The 19394-nt window shown below is 37.3% G+C and overlaps 3 protein-coding genes across 4 annotated transcripts; 2 read left to right on the plus strand and 1 right to left on the minus strand.

The window, feature by feature from the left end:
* The first annotated feature begins 448 nt into the window (after positions 1–448).
* On the plus strand, positions 449–4110 carry LOC125221799 (putative galactinol--sucrose galactosyltransferase 2). The gene is made up of 14 exons (XM_048124058.2): positions 449–584; positions 673–888; positions 992–1254; positions 1359–1449; positions 1537–1585; positions 1662–1753; positions 1858–1965; positions 2039–2155; positions 2257–2667; positions 2759–2900; positions 2991–3058; positions 3150–3284; positions 3364–3676; positions 3765–4110. The coding sequence occupies exons 2-14, from the start codon at positions 710–712 to the stop codon at positions 4038–4040; spliced, it is 2244 nt and encodes a 747-aa protein (XP_047980015.2). The 5' UTR covers positions 449–584; positions 673–709; the 3' UTR covers positions 4041–4110.
* A 507-nt stretch (positions 4111–4617) lies between these two features.
* Positions 4618–6409, plus strand: LOC125222191 (28 kDa ribonucleoprotein, chloroplastic-like). Its single transcript, XM_048124685.2, has 4 exons — positions 4618–5137; positions 5570–5671; positions 5839–6114; positions 6189–6409. The coding sequence occupies exons 1-4, from the start codon at positions 4718–4720 to the stop codon at positions 6252–6254; spliced, it is 864 nt and encodes a 287-aa protein (XP_047980642.1). The 5' UTR covers positions 4618–4717; the 3' UTR covers positions 6255–6409.
* Positions 6410–6507: 98 nt separating this feature from the next.
* LOC125222190 (protein-L-isoaspartate O-methyltransferase 1-like) lies at positions 6508–8518 on the minus strand. 2 transcript variants are annotated; one of them, XM_048124684.2, is made up of 4 exons: positions 8312–8518; positions 7313–7583; positions 6971–7135; positions 6508–6888 (listed from the first exon to the last, which is right to left on the minus strand). In XM_048124684.2, the coding sequence occupies exons 1-4, from the start codon at positions 8501–8503 to the stop codon at positions 6632–6634; spliced, it is 885 nt and encodes a 294-aa protein (XP_047980641.2). In that variant the 5' UTR covers positions 8504–8518; the 3' UTR covers positions 6508–6631. The 2 variants fall into 2 exon arrangements, with proteins under 2 accessions (XP_047980641.2, XP_047980640.2); XM_048124683.2 differs by having other exon boundaries at positions 7313–7643.
* Between the last annotated feature and the right edge of the window lie 10876 nt (positions 8519–19394).

The following is a 19394-nucleotide window of genomic DNA, read 5'->3' on the forward strand; positions in this document are numbered from 1 at the left end:
ATGCTTCAAAAAGAAAAACATGGCACATATATATAACCATTTTCAGTGTTTCCACTGCTTTTATAGCATATCTAATTTTATTTATTTTTTCTGATTTGGTAAGATGCCATTGATCCAGGACGACCAATATATTGTTTCAAAGAATCTTGTAAAATCAACTTATTCGAAGAAATAAGCTCGTATTTACTTTTTCTCTCTATCTCTCTCATTTTTGTTCTTGATATGGCTGTTTCGAATGAAACTAGTGAAGTATGGAGTCAATTGTGGCTCCATAAACTGTGGAAAGGTTGAATATGGCTTAGTAGTATAAAATATGAAATAAAAATATTACAAATGCTGACTCATTTCCATGTCAGTTAAGCTTGGGATGGCCCCATGTATCATCAACAAAAATTTTATTCATCTTCACTTCCACATTACAACAAATTCCATTCTCTTAAATTAATTTCTATTGCTCGTCGATGCCTATGGTATTCTTAAAGTATGTTTTGGATGCTTATGCCTAGATTTTGCTATAAAACCACTCCATTTGGGTGTTTCTCTCTCACTCCTCTTACATTTTGTAAGTTTGTTACAAAAGTTAGGTAACATTTTGACATCCCATTGACTTATTTTCATGCATTGTGTTATGCGTGTGTACATTTTCATGGCGATTTTCTTGTTTTCTTTCAGTTAGAAGAGAGAAACAACGCAGAATCCTTTGTGAAAAATGACGATCACAGCAGTTCCGGTCGTTAAGAATGGCTGCCTCATGGTGAGAGGCAAGGTTGTCTTAACTGGAGTGCCAGACAACGTTGTCGTCACACCAGCAAGCTCGGGTGCGGCCTTTGTGGGGGCCAAGGCCCCCACCTCAAGCTCTTGCCATGTCATCAATCTTGGGATTCTTGAGTGAGTTTCATGGTCTCACAGTTTCATGCTATGATCAACATTTCTAGGATATGAAGGGGATTAACTTCTTGTTCCTTTCTTCTTGTTTTTTTTATATCAATAGGGATTGCAAGTTTATGTGTTTGTTTATAGCGAAGATTTGGTGGATGATACCGCGGGTTGGGAGATCAGCAAGTGAGATTCCAATGGAGACTCAGATGCTTCTGTTGGAGGTAGGGGAGGATTCAGTGCTAGGCGTGGTGGAGGACGAAGCTCCTGCAACGGGGCAGAGATTCTACGTGCTCGTGCTGGCTGTTCTGGACGGAGCCTTTAGGACTACTTTGCAGGGGACTGCATTGAATGAGCTTCAATTCTGCTACCAAAGTGGTTGGTTTCATCTCAAGAAAGCACGTTATTTCGACTGTTCCATTCGAGTAGTGGTTGATGTTCTGTTCTGATTTTTTCTTTATTTTTGTTGCTCTTTCTATAAGGTGATGCTGGTGTTGAAACTGCACAAGCAATGGAGGGAGTGTTTGTTAACTCAGGGGATAATCCTTTTGAATTGATCAAGGATTCAATCAAGTATGTTTAGCTTCTTTTTCAAGATTTTAGTTTTAGACATCAGGCATCAGATTCCTTGACTTTGTGAAACTATTCATTTTTTTTTAGGATTCTGTCCAAACACAAGGGTACATTCACTCATCTAGAAAACAAGAAGGTATGTTATCTATTAGTCATTCATCTAGACACACACATACAGTATGATCTGAGGTTGAACTGGGCTTCGAATCCAGGCTCCCGCGCATTTGGATTGGTTCGGCTGGTGCACTTGGGATGCATTCTATACAGAAGTCAGCCCAAAAGGGATCAAAGATGGCCTTGAGAGGTTCTATCACTTAAACACGAGGCCTTTTTTCACACTTGGTGTATGAATGGAATCCCATTTTACTGAATAAATTGTACATGAAACTTCTGATCCCATTTTCACAGTTTCAAAGAAGGAGGGATTTCTCCGAAGTTCTTGATCATAGATGACGGGTGGCAGGAAACAGTCAACGAGTTCCAAAAAGAAGGAGAATCTCGGATTGAAGGAACACAGTAAGTCCCATGATCAGAACTTAGTTCACTTGGATGAGATTATAACTCAATGGTGGTGCTTTTGATTGTGTAGGTTTGCAACAAGATTGACAGATATTAAAGAGAACAACAAATTCTGTTCAGAAGCAGATGGTTCGAGCACGAACTTGAAAGAACTGATTCATTACATCAAAGAGAATTATGGACTAAAGTAAGCTCCAAGATCATCAAATTCTTGTCTGAAACAATCCAAAAGAACAACCTCAAAATCCTTAAATAGTTATGTTGCATTTTTTTTTGTTCTTGATTTAGGTATGTGTACATGTGGCATGCCTTAGCCGGTTACTGGGGTGGAGTTCTTGAATCATCTGAGGCTCTGAAAAAGTACAACCCTAAGCTTGAATACCCAGTTCTGTCTCAGGGAAACATCGGTAACATAAGAGACATAGCCCTCGACAGCTTGGAGAAGTACGGTGTGGGAGTAATCGATCCCGACAAGGTTTTCGACTTCTACAACGATATGCACAGCTACCTTGCCAGTAGCGGTGTGGATGGTGTCAAGGTTGATGTTCAGAATTTGTTGGAGACATTAGGATCCGGATATGGTGGCCGTGTCTCAATCACTAAACAGTATCATGAAGCTCTTGATGAGTCCATAGACAGAAACTTCACAGAGAATAATCTGATCTGCTGTATGTGCCACAATTCAGACTCCATTTTCAGGTATATTTCTTGATTGCACCCTATTTGGCCCTACATTGTGTTCATCGTGCCTAAAAGTAACGACCACGGTGTGCTTGGATCGATGTTTCAGCTCTAAGAGGAGTGCCACAGCTAGAGCATCTGAGGATTTCATGCCTAATGAGCCAACTTTTCAGACATTGCACATTGCATCAGTCTCTTTCAACAGCCTTCTACTAGGAGAGATTGTAGTTCCTGATTGGGATATGTTTCATGTGAGCATTTTTTGCATCATTTTAGGCTAGCACATTTCAACAAATCAATCTTGTTAAGATGTAAAATTTGTTTAAATATGTTGGATGCAGAGCAATCATAGCACAGCTGAATTCCACGGTGCAGCAAGGGCGATAGGAGGCTGCCCGGTGTATGTTAGGTAAGAACCTCGTCTCACGTGATCAATAAACTCATGAAATCCATTAGAAACTCGATGTTTTTGAAGTCACTGATTTTATCGAATGATACAGTGATAAGCCGGGAAAGCACAATTTCAAGATCCTGAGGAAGCTCGTTCTGCCTGATGGATCTGTGCTTCGGGCTAGATATGCAGGCAGGCCTACCCGAGACTGCCTGTTTGTGGACCCTGTCATGGATGGGAAGAGGTAATAAAAAAAAATTTGGTTTTTTTGTAACTTAGATAAAAAATACATGAAAATCTAATGATATTCCCAAACATCACAGCCTTCTCAAGATATGGAACTTGAACAAGGTGACTGGAGTGGTAGGTGCTTTCAACTGCCAAGGAGCCGGGTCTTGGCCTATGAAAGCGTCTGAACCGGTCGAGACATCTGCCCCCACGGCCACTTCTATCTCCGGCCGTGTAGGTCCAAACGATGTAGAGTTTCTTGAAGAAATTGTTGGGGAAAACTGGTTAGGAGACTCGGTTGTGTATGCATTTAACTCTGGAACAATTTCTAGAGTGGCAAAGGGTGAAACTATTGATGTGTCATTAGGCCTATTACAATGTGAAATCTTCACCATCTCACCAATAAAGGTTAGTAATAAAATAAGCATGTTTAGGCTCACCTAAGTTTAATAATGTACATTCAAAAGCACTAACACAAACATTATATTGTATACAGACACTCAAAGGTAGCATTGAGTTTGCTCCCATTGGCTTGATCAACATGTACAACTCCGGTGGAGCAATCGAAGAATGTGCGGTCGTTGGTGACGGAGAAAGAATAATGATCAAAACAAGAGGATGTGGATTATTTGGAGGGTATTGCAGCATCAAACCAAGTTCTTGCAAGGTTAACAAGAAGGATGAGGAGTTCACATACAACTCTGAGAATGGACTATTCACAGTCTATCTTCATAGTGATGGCAGTTTCAAGGAGATTGAAATTGTATTTTAACACTATCATAAGTGATCCAAGTATCAATAACGCTTCTTTTTTCTCTATTAAAAAACAAATTAGAAACAAAGTTTCGAAGTGCCAATGAGTTACTACCAAGTAATTAAGGTAACCTAAAAAGTCTCAAAATTTCGTGTGTAGTCAATAAAGATATGGGTCCAATAAAATATGATCAAAACTTATTAGTTTCGTACGCATTCATTTCTGACATATATTTCCTCGACGCAAACATTTCGTCTAATACAACTTTTATTTTAGTAACTCAAAATTTTTTATTGGGCCATTAAATTTACAAATTCCATGAAAATGCAAAGACAGACAAAACTAAGGGTTATTATTTCAGAAAAGAAACACAAGTGAATCTAAATTCCAACTAATTAAACATAGCCTCAAGTAGATTCTCTTACTAAAAATAAAATCGAAGGCATACTTTAATAAATATACTCAAGTTGTAATAATCTAGTCAGTTAAATTAGTTAAAAACAGTTTTATTTTCATCTGATTGATTGTAATAAATGAAAGAAGCAAGAAGATAATTAAATATCTAGATTATATAAATAGAAAGAATGGCACCCTTATCCTCGTCTTGAAAGCCATACGAGTGCAACCATTTTCACCACAAACCCTTCTAAACCCCTTCCCTTCACCACTCTATCCCTAGAAATTCTGCAAATACAATGGCTTTTGCAGCTACTACAGCGTTGATATCAAGCCCTACGCCCTTCACTCCATCCAAAATCTCATGCTCTCGCCCCTGTCTCTCAATTCCTTACAAACCCGCGAATTCCCAGCTTTGCTCCAAGTCCTTATCCTCGCTTTCACTCACTTCTTTATTCTGCCTCACAAGGAAGGAGAAAAGCTTTTTGTCAGCTCTAGGTGAAGATGTTCCGGCAGTTCTTGAAGAAATTGATGGGAAATTGGACTGGGATGAGGCTGCGGATGATGAAAGTGGGGCCGAAGGAGAAGGGGGCGAGGGGGCTTTCTTTGTCCAGCCGCCGGAGGGGGCGAAAGTGTATGTAGGGAATTTGCCTTTTGATGTTGATGGTGAGAGATTGGGTGAGCTCTTTGAGCAGGCTGGAGTTGTTGAGGTTTCTGAGGTATAATTTGATTTTTGATGGAATGGGCTGTAATGGATAAAGGTTGAATCTTGATGGGTTGAGTTTGTTGTTTAATGGTTTTTGTGGTGGTTTTTTTTGGATATGAAGATTTTTTTTTTTAATTCCATAATTTTGTTGGGTGTGGATTGTGATGCAAAATGGATGAGTTTGTTATGTTTAGATTTCCTTGATTGTTTGTTGTGATGCAGAAATGGATTAATTTGAAGCGTTTATTATGTGAAATGGTGGGATGAGTTTACTCTGTTTGATATGCTTGGATGATTGTCTTTAATGTTTGAGTGGGGAAATTGGATTCCTTTTAGCATGGGATGTGATTGGGAGGATAAATTTGATGAGTTTTCTATGTATAAAGATGAGGTGAGTGAGTTTGTTGTGTTTCTATTGTGTTGATTATGCAGTTGCTTTGTGCAGGTTATCTACGATAGGATGTCTGGTAACAGCCGCGGGTTTGGTTTCGTGACAATGAGCACTGTGGAAGAGGCCGAAAAGGCCGTGGAGTTGTTCAGCCGTTATGTAAGTTTCATAGACTGCATTACATAATGCCGGTGGCATAGATTTTGCAAATCAGTATCTCTGTTTCTTTGTGCCAGTTTCTTGATTTATTGGTGGTTTCGAAGTTTCTAGGCCTTGATGGTTTTCCGGTAGGGTTTACCTTTCGTTCTTTCCCCCTTCTTGAACAGGATTTGGACGGCCGATTCTTGACTGTCAATATTGCTGCTCCCAAAGGATCACGGCCAGAGCGTGCTCCAAGAGAGGCCGGTCATAGAATATACGTTGGCAACCTTCCATGGAGTGTGGATAGCGGCCGGCTTGAGGAGATTTTCAGTGAGCACGGTTCGGTTGTGAGTGCCCGGGTAGTCTCTGACAGGGAAACTGGTAGGTCGCGTGGTTTTGGCTTTGTAGAGATGTCCACCGAGTCTGAGATGAACGATGCCATTTCCAGCCTTGATGGAGAGGTAAATCCCTTTGCTCCCTCCCAATTAATATAGTCTGTGTATCCAGATTGGAAATAATGTATTTGTTGGTGCAGACTTTGGATGGGAGACCGATCAGAGTGAATGCTGCCTTAGAAAGACAAACCCGCGGCCGATTTTGATTGCTAAGCAACTAGTTATTATTGTATTATTACATGTCTTGTTTTGTGATGGGATTTTGAGTTCATTATATTCGTCTAATAGGTTCCAACTTCCAATCTTGTCGGATGTTACTTTGGATTTGAATATTAACAATAGAGTCCTCCATCTATGATAATATTGTTATGCACTATTCAACACATTTATTGGCCTAAAGTTCAATGACTCAATGCTCATATACCAAATCAAATCTGCGATGAAATAAACACTATACTATTAAAAAATCGGAAGCTAGCCTCTTTATTCATAGAATATACAAGGCATATCAATGTTACACGGAGTGTATATATACAAGAGGAAAATAACGATGCGTTACTTACAGTGCAACGTTACTCTATACCTAATATTGTGGACCTCGGATCTGAGCTTCTCGGCTTGTCAATGGAACGTAACGCACAGAGGTTTCGCTCCGGACACTTAGGCTGCCATCCTCATTCTTGTCCACGATTTGCAGATCCTGGAAGACATTCCCCACGGGGATCACCAATCTGCCACCTGGCTTCAGTTGCTCGATGAGCGCTGGAGGGATTTCCAATGCAGCTGCTCCGACGTGAATAGCATCATAGGGCACGTGCTCCGGCCAGCCCTGCCTTCCATCTGTTATTACGCAGTGGCACGAGTGATTATTGTAGATGAATGTGATGATGATTTGAAAATGTACAAAGAAACGAAGAAATACCTGCAGCATGGATTGAGAGGGACCCTTCTTTGAGTAGGGGAGCTGCAGCACTCTTTTGGATACTTCTGATAGAAGACTCGACTAGCTCTGGAATATGTTCGACTCCAACTGCATGCCCTTCTGGTCCCACCATGAGGGCAAGGCAAGCGGTCAAATACCCAGTCCCTACAACATGAGGCTCGACTAATTTGTAAATTTCGACAAATAAGTAAGAGCTTACATCAAAGATACAAGCTTGTCACCAACATTGAGTTACCATAACTAAAAAAGTGGCCAAAATGACCTCAACTGTAGTATAAGAAACCTCATATAATTTAAGCAAATGCAACAATATATATTTACCTGAACCAACATCCAGTGCGCACATGCCAGGCTTCAAATGGTTCTCCAACAATTCGAGGCACATTGCATGCATATGAGGAGCAGAAATCGTAGCATTGTGGCCTATTGGCATAGGACTATCAAGATAGGGTTGTGCACCCGGCGGCACAAACAAAGCCCTGTCAATTGTTTCCATTACTTCTGCTACTTTCTTCGATCTTATCACGCCTGAGCTCTGCAAATCAGACACCATATCTTGGTTCCTACCAACACCACTTCCAGCCCAGAACCGCTGTTGGGAAACATAAAACAATATTGAGGTAAGACTTAACACACAGATCTGTCTCATAACCTGTCACAAAATCATGAAAAGAGAAAGAACAAAAAGAGCAATATCAATGTATCAAATAAAGTAAATTTGATTTTTCTAGTAAATCTACATTGTTCTATTGTTCTACAGCTACTTTCTTATCGGGAAGGTTTACGCACAAACATCTCAAACGTCTCGGCTTATTGCAGAACATGCATCTTTACCTACCAAGTACCAACAGCAACCCGAAGCACTCTTTAAATGCCTTTATATCATCTAAATATTCGCCAATTGAACTGATTATCTCTTAGACCGGGTTAAACTAGAAGCACAATCTAAACCAACACAGTGAACAACATGATTCCATCACTATTCCAGCACAACTAGAGTGCCAAGGAAGTTTTCATTATTTAACTAAACATGCTCTAAATCGAAAGCTAATAAGAGAATACATTAAAAAGCTTCAAAGTGTAATGTATCCAAAACAATCACATGTTTTTATCATCATATCTATTTTTACAGAATTAGACATCTTCACAACCATAGAAACCTCAATACACACATTTATGAGATGCCTGATACAATCATTTCATGAACAGTAACCACTTACAAGTCAATCCACAGCCCATTTTTAACTAATTATGCCACTTAGTTACATAAATACAATTCTCAAAACAGAGGAAGAAGAGAGTGCGTGTTGGTTTGCGTACCTCCATGCGGGAAAAGAGAGCGTTCCCCGTGAGGAGATAGGGGTAGGCGCGGCAGCGGCGGTAGGAGAAGGCGGTGATGGCGGCGGCCAGCTTCGGCGGGGGGCGGAGAGTGAGATGTAAATAGGATGAGTGAAGAGGAATACGATAGGTCGCAATTGGTGAAAATGAAGAATAATTGGAGGAGGAATGCATTTTTTTAATATAATCCTCGAAATTTCTGCATTTTTCTGTACCTCTGCTTCGTGTCCCTCTCCTCTCTTCCCCCTTGTCGATACCTCCATCACCCTCCTCCCCTATCCAACCACTTTGGGCTGGGCTTTTCACTACTTTGAGGTCCGGCCCATATATTTGTTGTAGACTAATTTGCTTGGGCCTAGTTTCAATTACACTACGATTTCATATGTGTACACCTAGGCCTGTCAAAATGGATATCGGGTATTGGATACTCGATATCCAAACCCGAAAAAGTCGGATAATTGGATACCCAAAATCTGATTTTTCGGGTATCGGATCGGGATCAGGTAGTGAGAATTTTGGATTATCGGGTATCGGATTACCCGATATCCGATCGGGTATACCCGAATTATCCGATTTATCCGATTTATTTTCTAAAATTAAAAAATTATATATTTATTATAATTAAATGTAATATATTTTCTTAACTATAATTTAATTAATACTTAATAGTTAGCATATAAGATATGTAATTTAATTTTTTAATTATATTTTAATTTCATTGACTCGTGATATTATTTTGAATTTTTTGATGATATTATTATTAGATCTTGATTCTTATGAATTATTGAATTGTGATATTTATAAAGGATGAATGTTTGAACTTAAGAATTTTGGTGGTTATTGACTTATTGTGGATGGATGAAAGATGTTAATATGTACTATAACTTATGAATTTCGTATTTTTCAAAGTTTGTAGTTATTTTCTTTTAAATTCGAACTACTACAAGAATTAGTTATTTTATCTTAAATTCGAGCTACTATAAGAATTTTGTATTTCTAAAAGTTTGTAGTTATTTTTACTTGAATATTAGTACTTCAACATTTTATAAAATTTGAATTAAATAATATTAAATAAATTCTAAAAGTTTATAGTTAATTTTTGTTAAATATATATATATATAGGGGTGCGTTAAAATGACAACACTCTCAAAATGACACTGTGACACCACGCTAGACTGCAATATTATAAACGATAGACTGCAATATCTACACTAGACTGCAATCTATAGATTGCAGTCCAGCATATTGGATATTGTAGGCGGGAAAAATTGCAATCTAGCGTATTGGATATTGCAGTCCGCGAAAATTTATCCTTGAGCAATTTTTATGATTGCCACATGGCAGCTGATTATTCGTCCACGTGTACAAATGATTGGCTAGGATTGGTGGTATGGTGTTACCTTAAGAGATGTTGTCATTTTAACACATGGCACTAGGGTGCTCCCTTATTTAGAGTCACAACGTACATCCAATCTGGTGCTGCCATGTGGCACAAAACATGCAATATTTTAAACACAAAAATGCAATCTAGTTGTATATGCATTTTCACAAATTGCATTTTTGTTGTATGTAAATTGCATTTTATAGTGTTGAGTTTTGCATTTTCACATAAATTGCATTTTTTATTGTTAAGTTTTGCATTTTCACATATAAAAATGCAATCCGTCTATATATAAAATGCAATTTAAACAGTCAATATTTAAAATGCAAAACTTAACAACAAAAAATGCAATCTGCATATAACAAAAATGCAATCAGCCGAAATTCATTTATAACTTCTACAAATGCGTATTGCATTTTTCTGTATACAATATTGCATTTTTCGTGTCATGTGGCAGCACGTGGTTGGATGTACGTTGTAACTTTAAAATTAGTTGTTATACTAGTACACCCCTATATATATATATATATATATATATATATATATATAGGGTCTTGTTAGGTTGAGATTTTTTGGCCTAATTGAGAATTGAGATGCAACCACAGCCACTCATTCGCGCGATGTCAACAACCTGTAGTTTATGTCAACAGGGGGTATTTTTGTCATTTCAGTTCTAAAATGTTTAAACTATATTCTAAATACTCTGTAAAACTCTCGAACGGTTTCTCAAAGTTCTCTCCCAAGTTTCTGTCGCGATTCATCGCGATTCTAAATACAATTTTGCATCTTCTCTCCTATTCGTTGCGATTCATCTCCTAATCTTAGATTTCGGTCAGTTTTCTACATCAATTAATTTCGAAAAATGAGGATCGAAGAAATAGTTGAAGCTGAAGCGGCGATTGCATCCAGAAAAAGGCATTCCAAATCGGCGGTCGTTGAAACGACTTCTTCAGGTTAAGAAATTGATTCAAATTTTAAATATATTGCTTCGATTTTAGTGTATTACCACACATCTGGATTCGTTTTCTTATGAAATCAATTTCTGCTGATTTTTTTTGTTGATTAGCGATGGTAGAATCGGAAGAGATGGAAAGGAACAATGATTCTGGAAAAAACGGAAGAGAACAAGCATCACCTTCCAGTTAAGGATTTGTTTAATTTTTTAAGATTATTGACATTTTAAATTTATCGCTATTGACATAGCTATAATAATATACTGTTGACATAGTGTGCGATTGTTTGAATGATTGTTGACATAATTATATTGACATAGTGTATACTTGTTTGACAAAGTGTATGGTTGTTTGAATGACGGTTAGGATGGTTGTAGAAAACATATGTATGGGTGTAGTACTATGTCAATAGCTATTGACATAGTGTATGCTTGTTTGAATAGGTGTTGACATAATTATATTGACATAGTGTATGCTTGTTTGACATAGTGTATACTTATTTGAATGACTGTTAGGATGGCTGTAGAAAACATATGTATGGTTGTAGTAGTATATCAATAGCTATTGACATATTGTGTGTTTGTTTGAATAGTTGTTTACATAGTCATATTTATGTGAACAGGGTATGCTTGCCACAAACTTTATAAGATAATCAACAGGGTATGTCAACATTTTAAACTTTAACTATTGACATAATAGTAATAAGATAATTGTTCTTGCTATATATGGGATATACCTGTTAATGACAGAGTATACTTAATGTCTGAACTTCTGTTAATTGTGCTTGGTATATCTATTGACGTAATTTTAGTAATATACATGCACTTGCTGTCAACAAAGTATACTTGTTATTGTCATGATATTGTGTATAATTGATATAGATTTATTATGTTTGATTTTAAACCAATAACAGAAAAATATCAAAGCGAAAAAGGAGTACTTCAGTATCTCATTAAAGGATGAAAAACGGATTGAGATTGCTGAAAATTTATCTCAAATGCTTCTAGTGAAAAGGAAGCCTTTGTTTTTTGTTGATACAATAAGCAAACTGAATTAGGAACAAATTAATGTTGTGAAGGAGTTGGGTTTTGAGAGTGTCCTACATTTCAACATTGATTACATTCCTAGTAGATTACATTCTCATTATTAAAAAGTTTTGATGAAAAAAAGTGCAAGATAAAGCTTTATAATGGGAAAAAAATTCATATCACTGAAGAGGATGTGGAGCTTGTATACAGATTTCCAAGAGGAGACATTACTTACTCCAGAGATAAGTGGAAAAGAAATGCACCTTTCATGAGGGAGATAGCAGAACAATGTAATACGAAACCAGGAAACGTGAACCATAAAGCTGTTGAACAACTTATGTTAGCAGATCTTCAAGGAAGGAGGAACACAGTTCAAGAGAATGTTCTTGGTCCTATTAGAATCAGCATTGATTGAGCAATCAACATGTGGAATGATAAAATCTAAGATTGGAGAGATAATTGATGATCTGGATAACGTGAGAAATATCAACTGTTTATCACATACAATGTCTGTGCTTAAGTTTGCAACGGGAAATTGGTCGAAGACAGAGAAGAACACCTTTGCAGGACCACTTCTCTTCCTTATTGTATGTTTTACATTTTTCATTACAGATTATTAACCGTTAACATGATTACATTGAGTTGTATGTGTAGTTGATATAACTTGTACTATAGCTGACATAAGTTGTATTAGTTATTTAAGTGGCTTGTGTATTGAGTTGACGCTACACACTAGTAATTGACATGCATTTTTTAACATATGCAGCTCTACTACTTAGACAGAGTTACAAAAGACAAGTGTTCTGTTCCTCGGACATTTCCATTAATGAAAGGATGGAAAAGTGAGCATCTTCAGGCTAGAGAAGATAGAGAGACCAGTGCAGAAGTTTTTGGTTTAGGACGTATAAAGAAGAGATACATTCATAATGAGCAGCAGCAGCAAGGGAATGAAGAACAAAGTCTTGATGTAGATGACAGTGGAGTTGGGTCTTCTTCTCAGAACCTACTCCCATCAGATATGGTGACAAATGTATTGCTACACGATGATTGCATCAATTTACAATAACCAGAGGTTGCCGATGTTACAACTGGCTCATGATTTGATAGAAGCAAACATGGACAAATTGCTTGAGCTAAGCAACAAGTACAAGGAGTTGTTTAGTCGTAGAAATAAGAAGTGAATAAAAAGTGATTTTAATGTTTGATGTTTACTTATTTTTTGAATGGGTTTTAAAACTATTATTGTGGATTCTGACTTTTGAACTTATCAGTTATATCAAATGTTAATCAGTTCAACAAATTATATTGAAATGTCAACAACCTATAACCAAATGTCAACAGCTTGTATAAAGTGTCAACAACTCGGAAAACAAATATTATAATTAAAAAGAAAATCATACGATAGATGTCAATAGAGAGCAAAATCAAATATCACCAACTAACAAGAAAATGTCAATAACTTGTAGTATATGTTAACAACTAAAAAACAACTCTGATTGTTGTTGACATGGCTTGTACGTATAGTTGACATGACTTATAATTGTTGTTCACATGTTTTCTATGAGTAGTTGACATGGCTTGTACGTGTAGTTGACATAGTATGTAACATAGTTGACATGACTTGTATGTGTAGTTGACACGATATGTACCGTAGTTGACATGACTTTTATGTGTCGTTGACACGATGTGCATCATAGTTGACATCGCGCGAAAATTGTGAATGAGTGGTTGCATCAAATGTCAACAACTTATAGTTGACATTATATGTGTATAGTTGACATGATTATGTCAACTAGGCAGTGGCGGACGCAGAAATAAATTTTAGTAGGGGCTTTACCAAAAAAATTTATTGTTAACAAAATATACATATTTCCTCTGTTTGTGAAATATTGTTCATTTTTGTCATTTTGGTCCGTCTTTGTTGTACATTTTTTTTTATGGAGTCCACTTTCATCTAAATCATTATGCACATTCTATCGTAAAACTAATATATAAATGTGGGATCCATATTCCATTAACTTTTTCAACTCACTTTTCTTCGTATTTCTTAAAATCCGCGCTGAGATGTGGACAACATTTTACAGATGGATGAAGTATAATATACTTCATCCATCCTAAAAAAAAAGATTAGTTTTACTATTTCGGGTCATCCCGAAAATTAGAGTATTAATATGAATGTTTCTACTACGACTAATAATGTGGATTCCACAATCCATTAATACTATTTCTACTGTCTTTTTTCTCTCTCTTGCTTTTTTTTTCATCACTCTTATTTTACTAATTGTATATTAAAACTCTTGTCATTTACAAATTTATATATTATTTTAGAACAAAAGAAATATATGGAGTAATAATTATTATAAAAAATGCATACATAAATTTTACATAAAACTAATCCAACACAAATTTAACTATTTTGGGAAACCCTTTTAAGTTTTCAATAGTCATTTGAATAAAAAACGGTAGTGTCAATTTAGGATACAATTTTACAAGTGTTACTACTGAATGGATGATAACTTTAAATTTAGTGGCACTTTTTAAATTACTCATATTTTAAATCTAAAAATATGCCACAGCCACGTATTTAATGAATAAGTAGGCAATTGATATTTTCAACTCTATTATTATTATATTCATTTTAAGTTTAACAGTTTATTCTCTTCTTCCCAATTCTACCGAGCGGCCATTAATGAAATGTAGGTAGTTTTCTCTGTAAATTTAATTTTCAGCCCCTCCTTTCCAATAAATCTTCAACCATTAGACTTCAAAGACATCAATTTAGTGAGGGCTGAAGATACTTTAAAAAAAAATTGAAATTTTTTACAATAGAAATATATTAAAAAGAAAATTTTGGGAAGGGCTTAAGCCCCTCCCCTCTTGAACGTGTGTCCGCCAATGCAACTAGGGGGTATTATCGTCATTTCATTTCTAAAATGGCGGAATATCAAATGTCATCAATTCGTATTAAAATGTCAACAACTAAAAAATAACACTTATAATTCACATATCAATGGCCAGAATATCAAATGTCAACAACTCGTATTAAAATGTCAATAACTAAAAAATAACACTTATAATTCACATATCAATAGCCACAATATCAAATGTCAACAACTTATAGCAAAATGTCAACAGCTTTCACCGACGACGACTTCCATTCACGCAATCAACGATTTCTCGGTCAACAACTTATAGCAAAATGTCAACAACTTATATATCAAATGTTAACGGCTTGTCAACAACTTCTATATAGTGTCAACAACTCAAAAACAATTCTTGCAGTTAAAAACCAACAACTATTTTATCTTAATTTTTTTATTTAACACAAGTTCCGGCATCATGATCATACAACACATGTCAATAGCATGCATATTAAATGTCAACAACTTACAGCAAAATTTCAACAGCTTATCAACAATAAATCTAGAACTTTCCAACAATCTCACATTTCCGAATCAAAAGCAAAATCGTTCAATTTCACAGCCACGAAGCTTGAATCAGAGACATATGAAGCAACAACTGATCTTGGCGCTCAAATTCGTCACTCTAAGTGGCGCGTACATGTTCACGAGCTCCTGAACTCTGGTGCACAAGCTTCCACCTCAAGTGAAGAAAACTTTTGACCTTTCATCATGTAAGCACTCGGTTCCATATGCAAAGTAATATGAGGCCTTATAATATGATATCCTTCTTAATGAGCTGGTCAAGCATCTTCACACCTCTATCATGTTGACTAGCCTTGCAGCAATTTTCAATCAGAACACCGTAATGCCCTGCTTCCGCTGGAATACTCAGCTTAATCATCGCCTTCAACACATCAATACATCAAGCAAAATTTCATTTTTCATTTATTTAAGGGAGGAAATTTGGAATTAATAAATAATGTTCTACAAATTCAGACAGAAAAGCTATTTGCTAGAAGAAGCTACAAAGCATCAGATCCTTTACCCCTAAACCTATCCAAGAAAAACAATTTCAATTCAATCCATACTAAAACATCAGTTCTTGAACACACACACTCACACAATCACACTAAAATTTTCAATTCAATCCATACTTGACATTATAGCAAAATGTCAACATCATGTCAATAGCTATATAAAATGTCAATAGATCTACATTTACTCCATCCTAATAATCAACATTCTTGAGATTGCAAATAGATTACAAAATAATCAACATTTTTTTTTCAAATAATGTAATTTTCTTCAAATAAAAACAAATGATTCACAGAAATAAATCTGAATTCAATTCTAACACATGATTACACTAAAATTTCCCCACAATTTGGATTAATGCAACAAAATCATAGCACAATGAAAAGTCAACAAATCGATCGAATCAGAAACACCACCTGTAAAATTCTCCCTTATATCTTCTGGAACAGCTTGCTTACGTGAGTTTAATCCAATTGACGCCGATGCTTGCCCCTCCTTCACAAAACTCTCGCTAAACTTCTTTGACAGCTTCGGAGCTCAGAACAATGACCAACCTCAGAACAATATAATATCAGAATTCGAACAGGCTTTTCATCAAACAAGTAATGAGCAATAAATTACAAATTGCATTCTATCATCACATCAACTGAGTTCTGAACAACACTGCATTACACAACATAAATTTTCAACGAATTAGGAAATCAATCAGCGTAGCAAAACTCAATCTAGAAAAAGAGCGTAGCAACATAAATTTTCAAACGAATTAGAAAACTGAGTTCTGAACAACACTGCATTACACAACATAAATTTTCAACGAATTAGGAAATCAATCAGCGTAGCAAAACTCAATCTAGAAAAAGAGCAAACTATCATAATTCATCAAATACGAATGCGTAATTCAATGATTCCTAAAAAAAACAACCAAAATCGCCACCAAAAATTGCGTTTAATACTCGGATTATAAAACAAAAGGATTAGTTTTTCGTTACCTCTCACAAAATTTGTACAATAACTGCAGTTGACGCTTGCTGCTGCGCCGGAATTGCCAGAACGATTTTGCAATTGGTTTCCCCTCTTTCTCTTCGTTGGCGGAGAGGAACTGACGAGCCGCTTCTTCTTCAATTTTTGTTGTTTTTGTTAAAATTACTATTCTGCCCTTTCATATTAAATTAATCTAAAAATATTTATTGTGTGGCAAAATCTGGACCACTCATTTAATAAAAATGAGTGGCTGATATTGCATCTCATTTCTCAATTAGCCTAAATAATCTCAATTGATCACAATCATATATATATATATATATAAAATCACAATTGGGACTGGATACCCGATTTTTTGGGACTGGATACCCGAGTCGGGTATCCGGGTACCCAAAATAAAATTCGGATCGGGTATCGGGTATTGGATTTTGGGAATTTCGGGATCGGGTACCCGAAAATTTTGGATCGGGTATCCGCGGGTACCCAATTTGACAAGCCTAGGTACACCGGTTGAGGCCTTCACGATTGTATATAACTACACTAAAGTGGAGATAATGCAACATGAACCGAACACGAATGTAAAGAAGTATTTAAGTCGAGATAATAGAACAATGAAATGTCAAAGCAAAGCAACCAAACATATAATCTAAATAATGCCAAAGCAACCAAACATAATCCAAATAGTAAACTAAGAAATTTATAACCCAAAAATTTATCACAAATACATAATTAATCGGGTACTAGTCGGGTACCCTAAACCCAAAGAATCCTAACATTAACTACCCAAACCCGTACCCGAACCCATAATTTCGGGCTTCGGGTACCCAAAACTCGTCGGGTATTGGGACTGGGTCGGGAATACCCAAAACCCGCGGATTAAATTTTCAGGCATAGAGATAATCATAGAATTAGCAAAAATTGGGAGTAGAGTTGTCAATTGGTTCAGACAGACCCAGCCCAATACAGCTCATGCCCTGCATGTGCCAGCCTAGATCCATTCTATGGCAAAACGAAGCAAGCCTAGAGAGACTCATTGGTGAAATAGGCTCAATTGGGCCATTTTCAAACTTCGACCAAGCCCACTTTTATGGTGTGCCTGTGATGGGCTGAGGCCTATGGTAGGTATGGGCTAGGCTGGCCAGCCCAGCCCGTTTCACAACTCTAATTAGGTGATAAAGTGAGTTAAATGTAATAGTAGTAGTTTCAGTTTGGCTTTGCACGAATTTTAAAAAAATAGTGAAAGTGGATGATAAAAGTTAAAATATAAGGGCATCCGCAACGCTATCTCTTATCCGTCTCTTAACCGTCTCATCTCTTCACTATTCATGGGCCTCACTGTACTTTTCAGCTCATCTCTTAACTAAGAGACAGCACCTGCATCCCTCCATCTCTTAACCATCTCTTAACTATTCATTCAATTTCATTTTTTATTTTTAATTCCAACAAATTCAATTTTAATAAAAAACACACTTCATTATAAATAAAATAAAATTACAATTTAAATACCTAAAAAAATAAAAAAGACATAATTAAAAAACTAGAAATTACAAATTGCACACTTAAACTCAAATAAAAAAAATGGAGGCAAAGAAGCAGAAGAAGGAGTTCTCTAGGACGATCATCTAACAGTTGCCAAATTTTGCCCAAATGTGCTCCATTAGATCCTTCTGGAGTTGGGCGTGGGCGGTAGAATCACGTGTCCTTGCCCGAATAGACAACCGCTCTTGCAAAGACGGATGCACTCCCGTTCGAGGCGGACTACTTGCGGTTGAGCTTCCCGGGGTTTTAGGGTCGAACCAATTTCCCGCCTCAGGTCCTTCGTCGGCGACAATCATGTTGTGCAAGATTATGCACGTATACATGATGTCGACCATATTCTCCATAAACCATTGTCGAGCAGGGGCTTTGATAATGTTCCATCGAGCTTGGAGAACCCCGAACGCTCTCTCCACATCCTTGCGAGCAGACTCTTGCTTCTGCGCAAAAAGAGACTGTTTTTCGTCCGTAGGCCTGTTGAACGTCTTCACGAAGGTTGGCCACTTCGGATAGATGCCGTCGGCAAGATAGTACCCCATTTTATACTGGCGATTGTTAGCGACGAAGTTGATGGTCAACGCTTTACCATTCAGAACTTCAGCGAAGAGGTCGGAGTTGTTGAGCACGTTGACGTCGTTGTTCGAGCCGGGGACCCCAAAATACGCATGCCAAATCCATAGCCGGTAGTCGGCGACGGCCTCGAGTATAACGGTGGGGTGGGTGCCTTTGTGGCCGCTCGTGTATGACCCCCTCAACACCACAGGGAAATTCTTCCATTGCCAATGCATGCAATCGACACTCCCGAGCATCCCAGGGAATCCGTGCACTTGTTCGTGAAGACGAAGCAAAAACTGACAATCTGCGGTGGTTGGCTTCTTCAAAAATTCGGCGGTGAAGGCTGCTCGGACGCCTTTGCAGAAGTTCAACAAACAAAGTCGCCCAGTGGATTCTCCGACGTGCAGGTATTCTTCGAACGCATCCGCCGTTTGTCCAGTAGCAAGCTGACGGATCGCCGCAGTACATTTCTGGAGCGTCGTGTGGCTAGGACGGCCAACAGCGTCGAACCCTTCTCTGAAGAACTCTTCCCGTGCCGCCAATGTACTCGCGATATGCAAAAATAGCGGGCGTGACATACGGAAACGGTGACGGAAGTAGATATCTCCCCACACCGGGTTCGGACTGAAGTAATCACGTTCTAACCTTGCGACGGCTTCCTCCCGGTTACGGTGGATGTATGTCCGGCGTCGC

This window comes from Salvia hispanica, chromosome 1, assembly GCF_029641045.1.
Source record: "Salvia hispanica isolate PSC_SH4W2 chromosome 1, Shi_PSC_v1, whole genome shotgun sequence".
NCBI classification, from domain to species: domain Eukaryota; kingdom Viridiplantae; phylum Streptophyta; class Magnoliopsida; order Lamiales; family Lamiaceae; genus Salvia; species Salvia hispanica.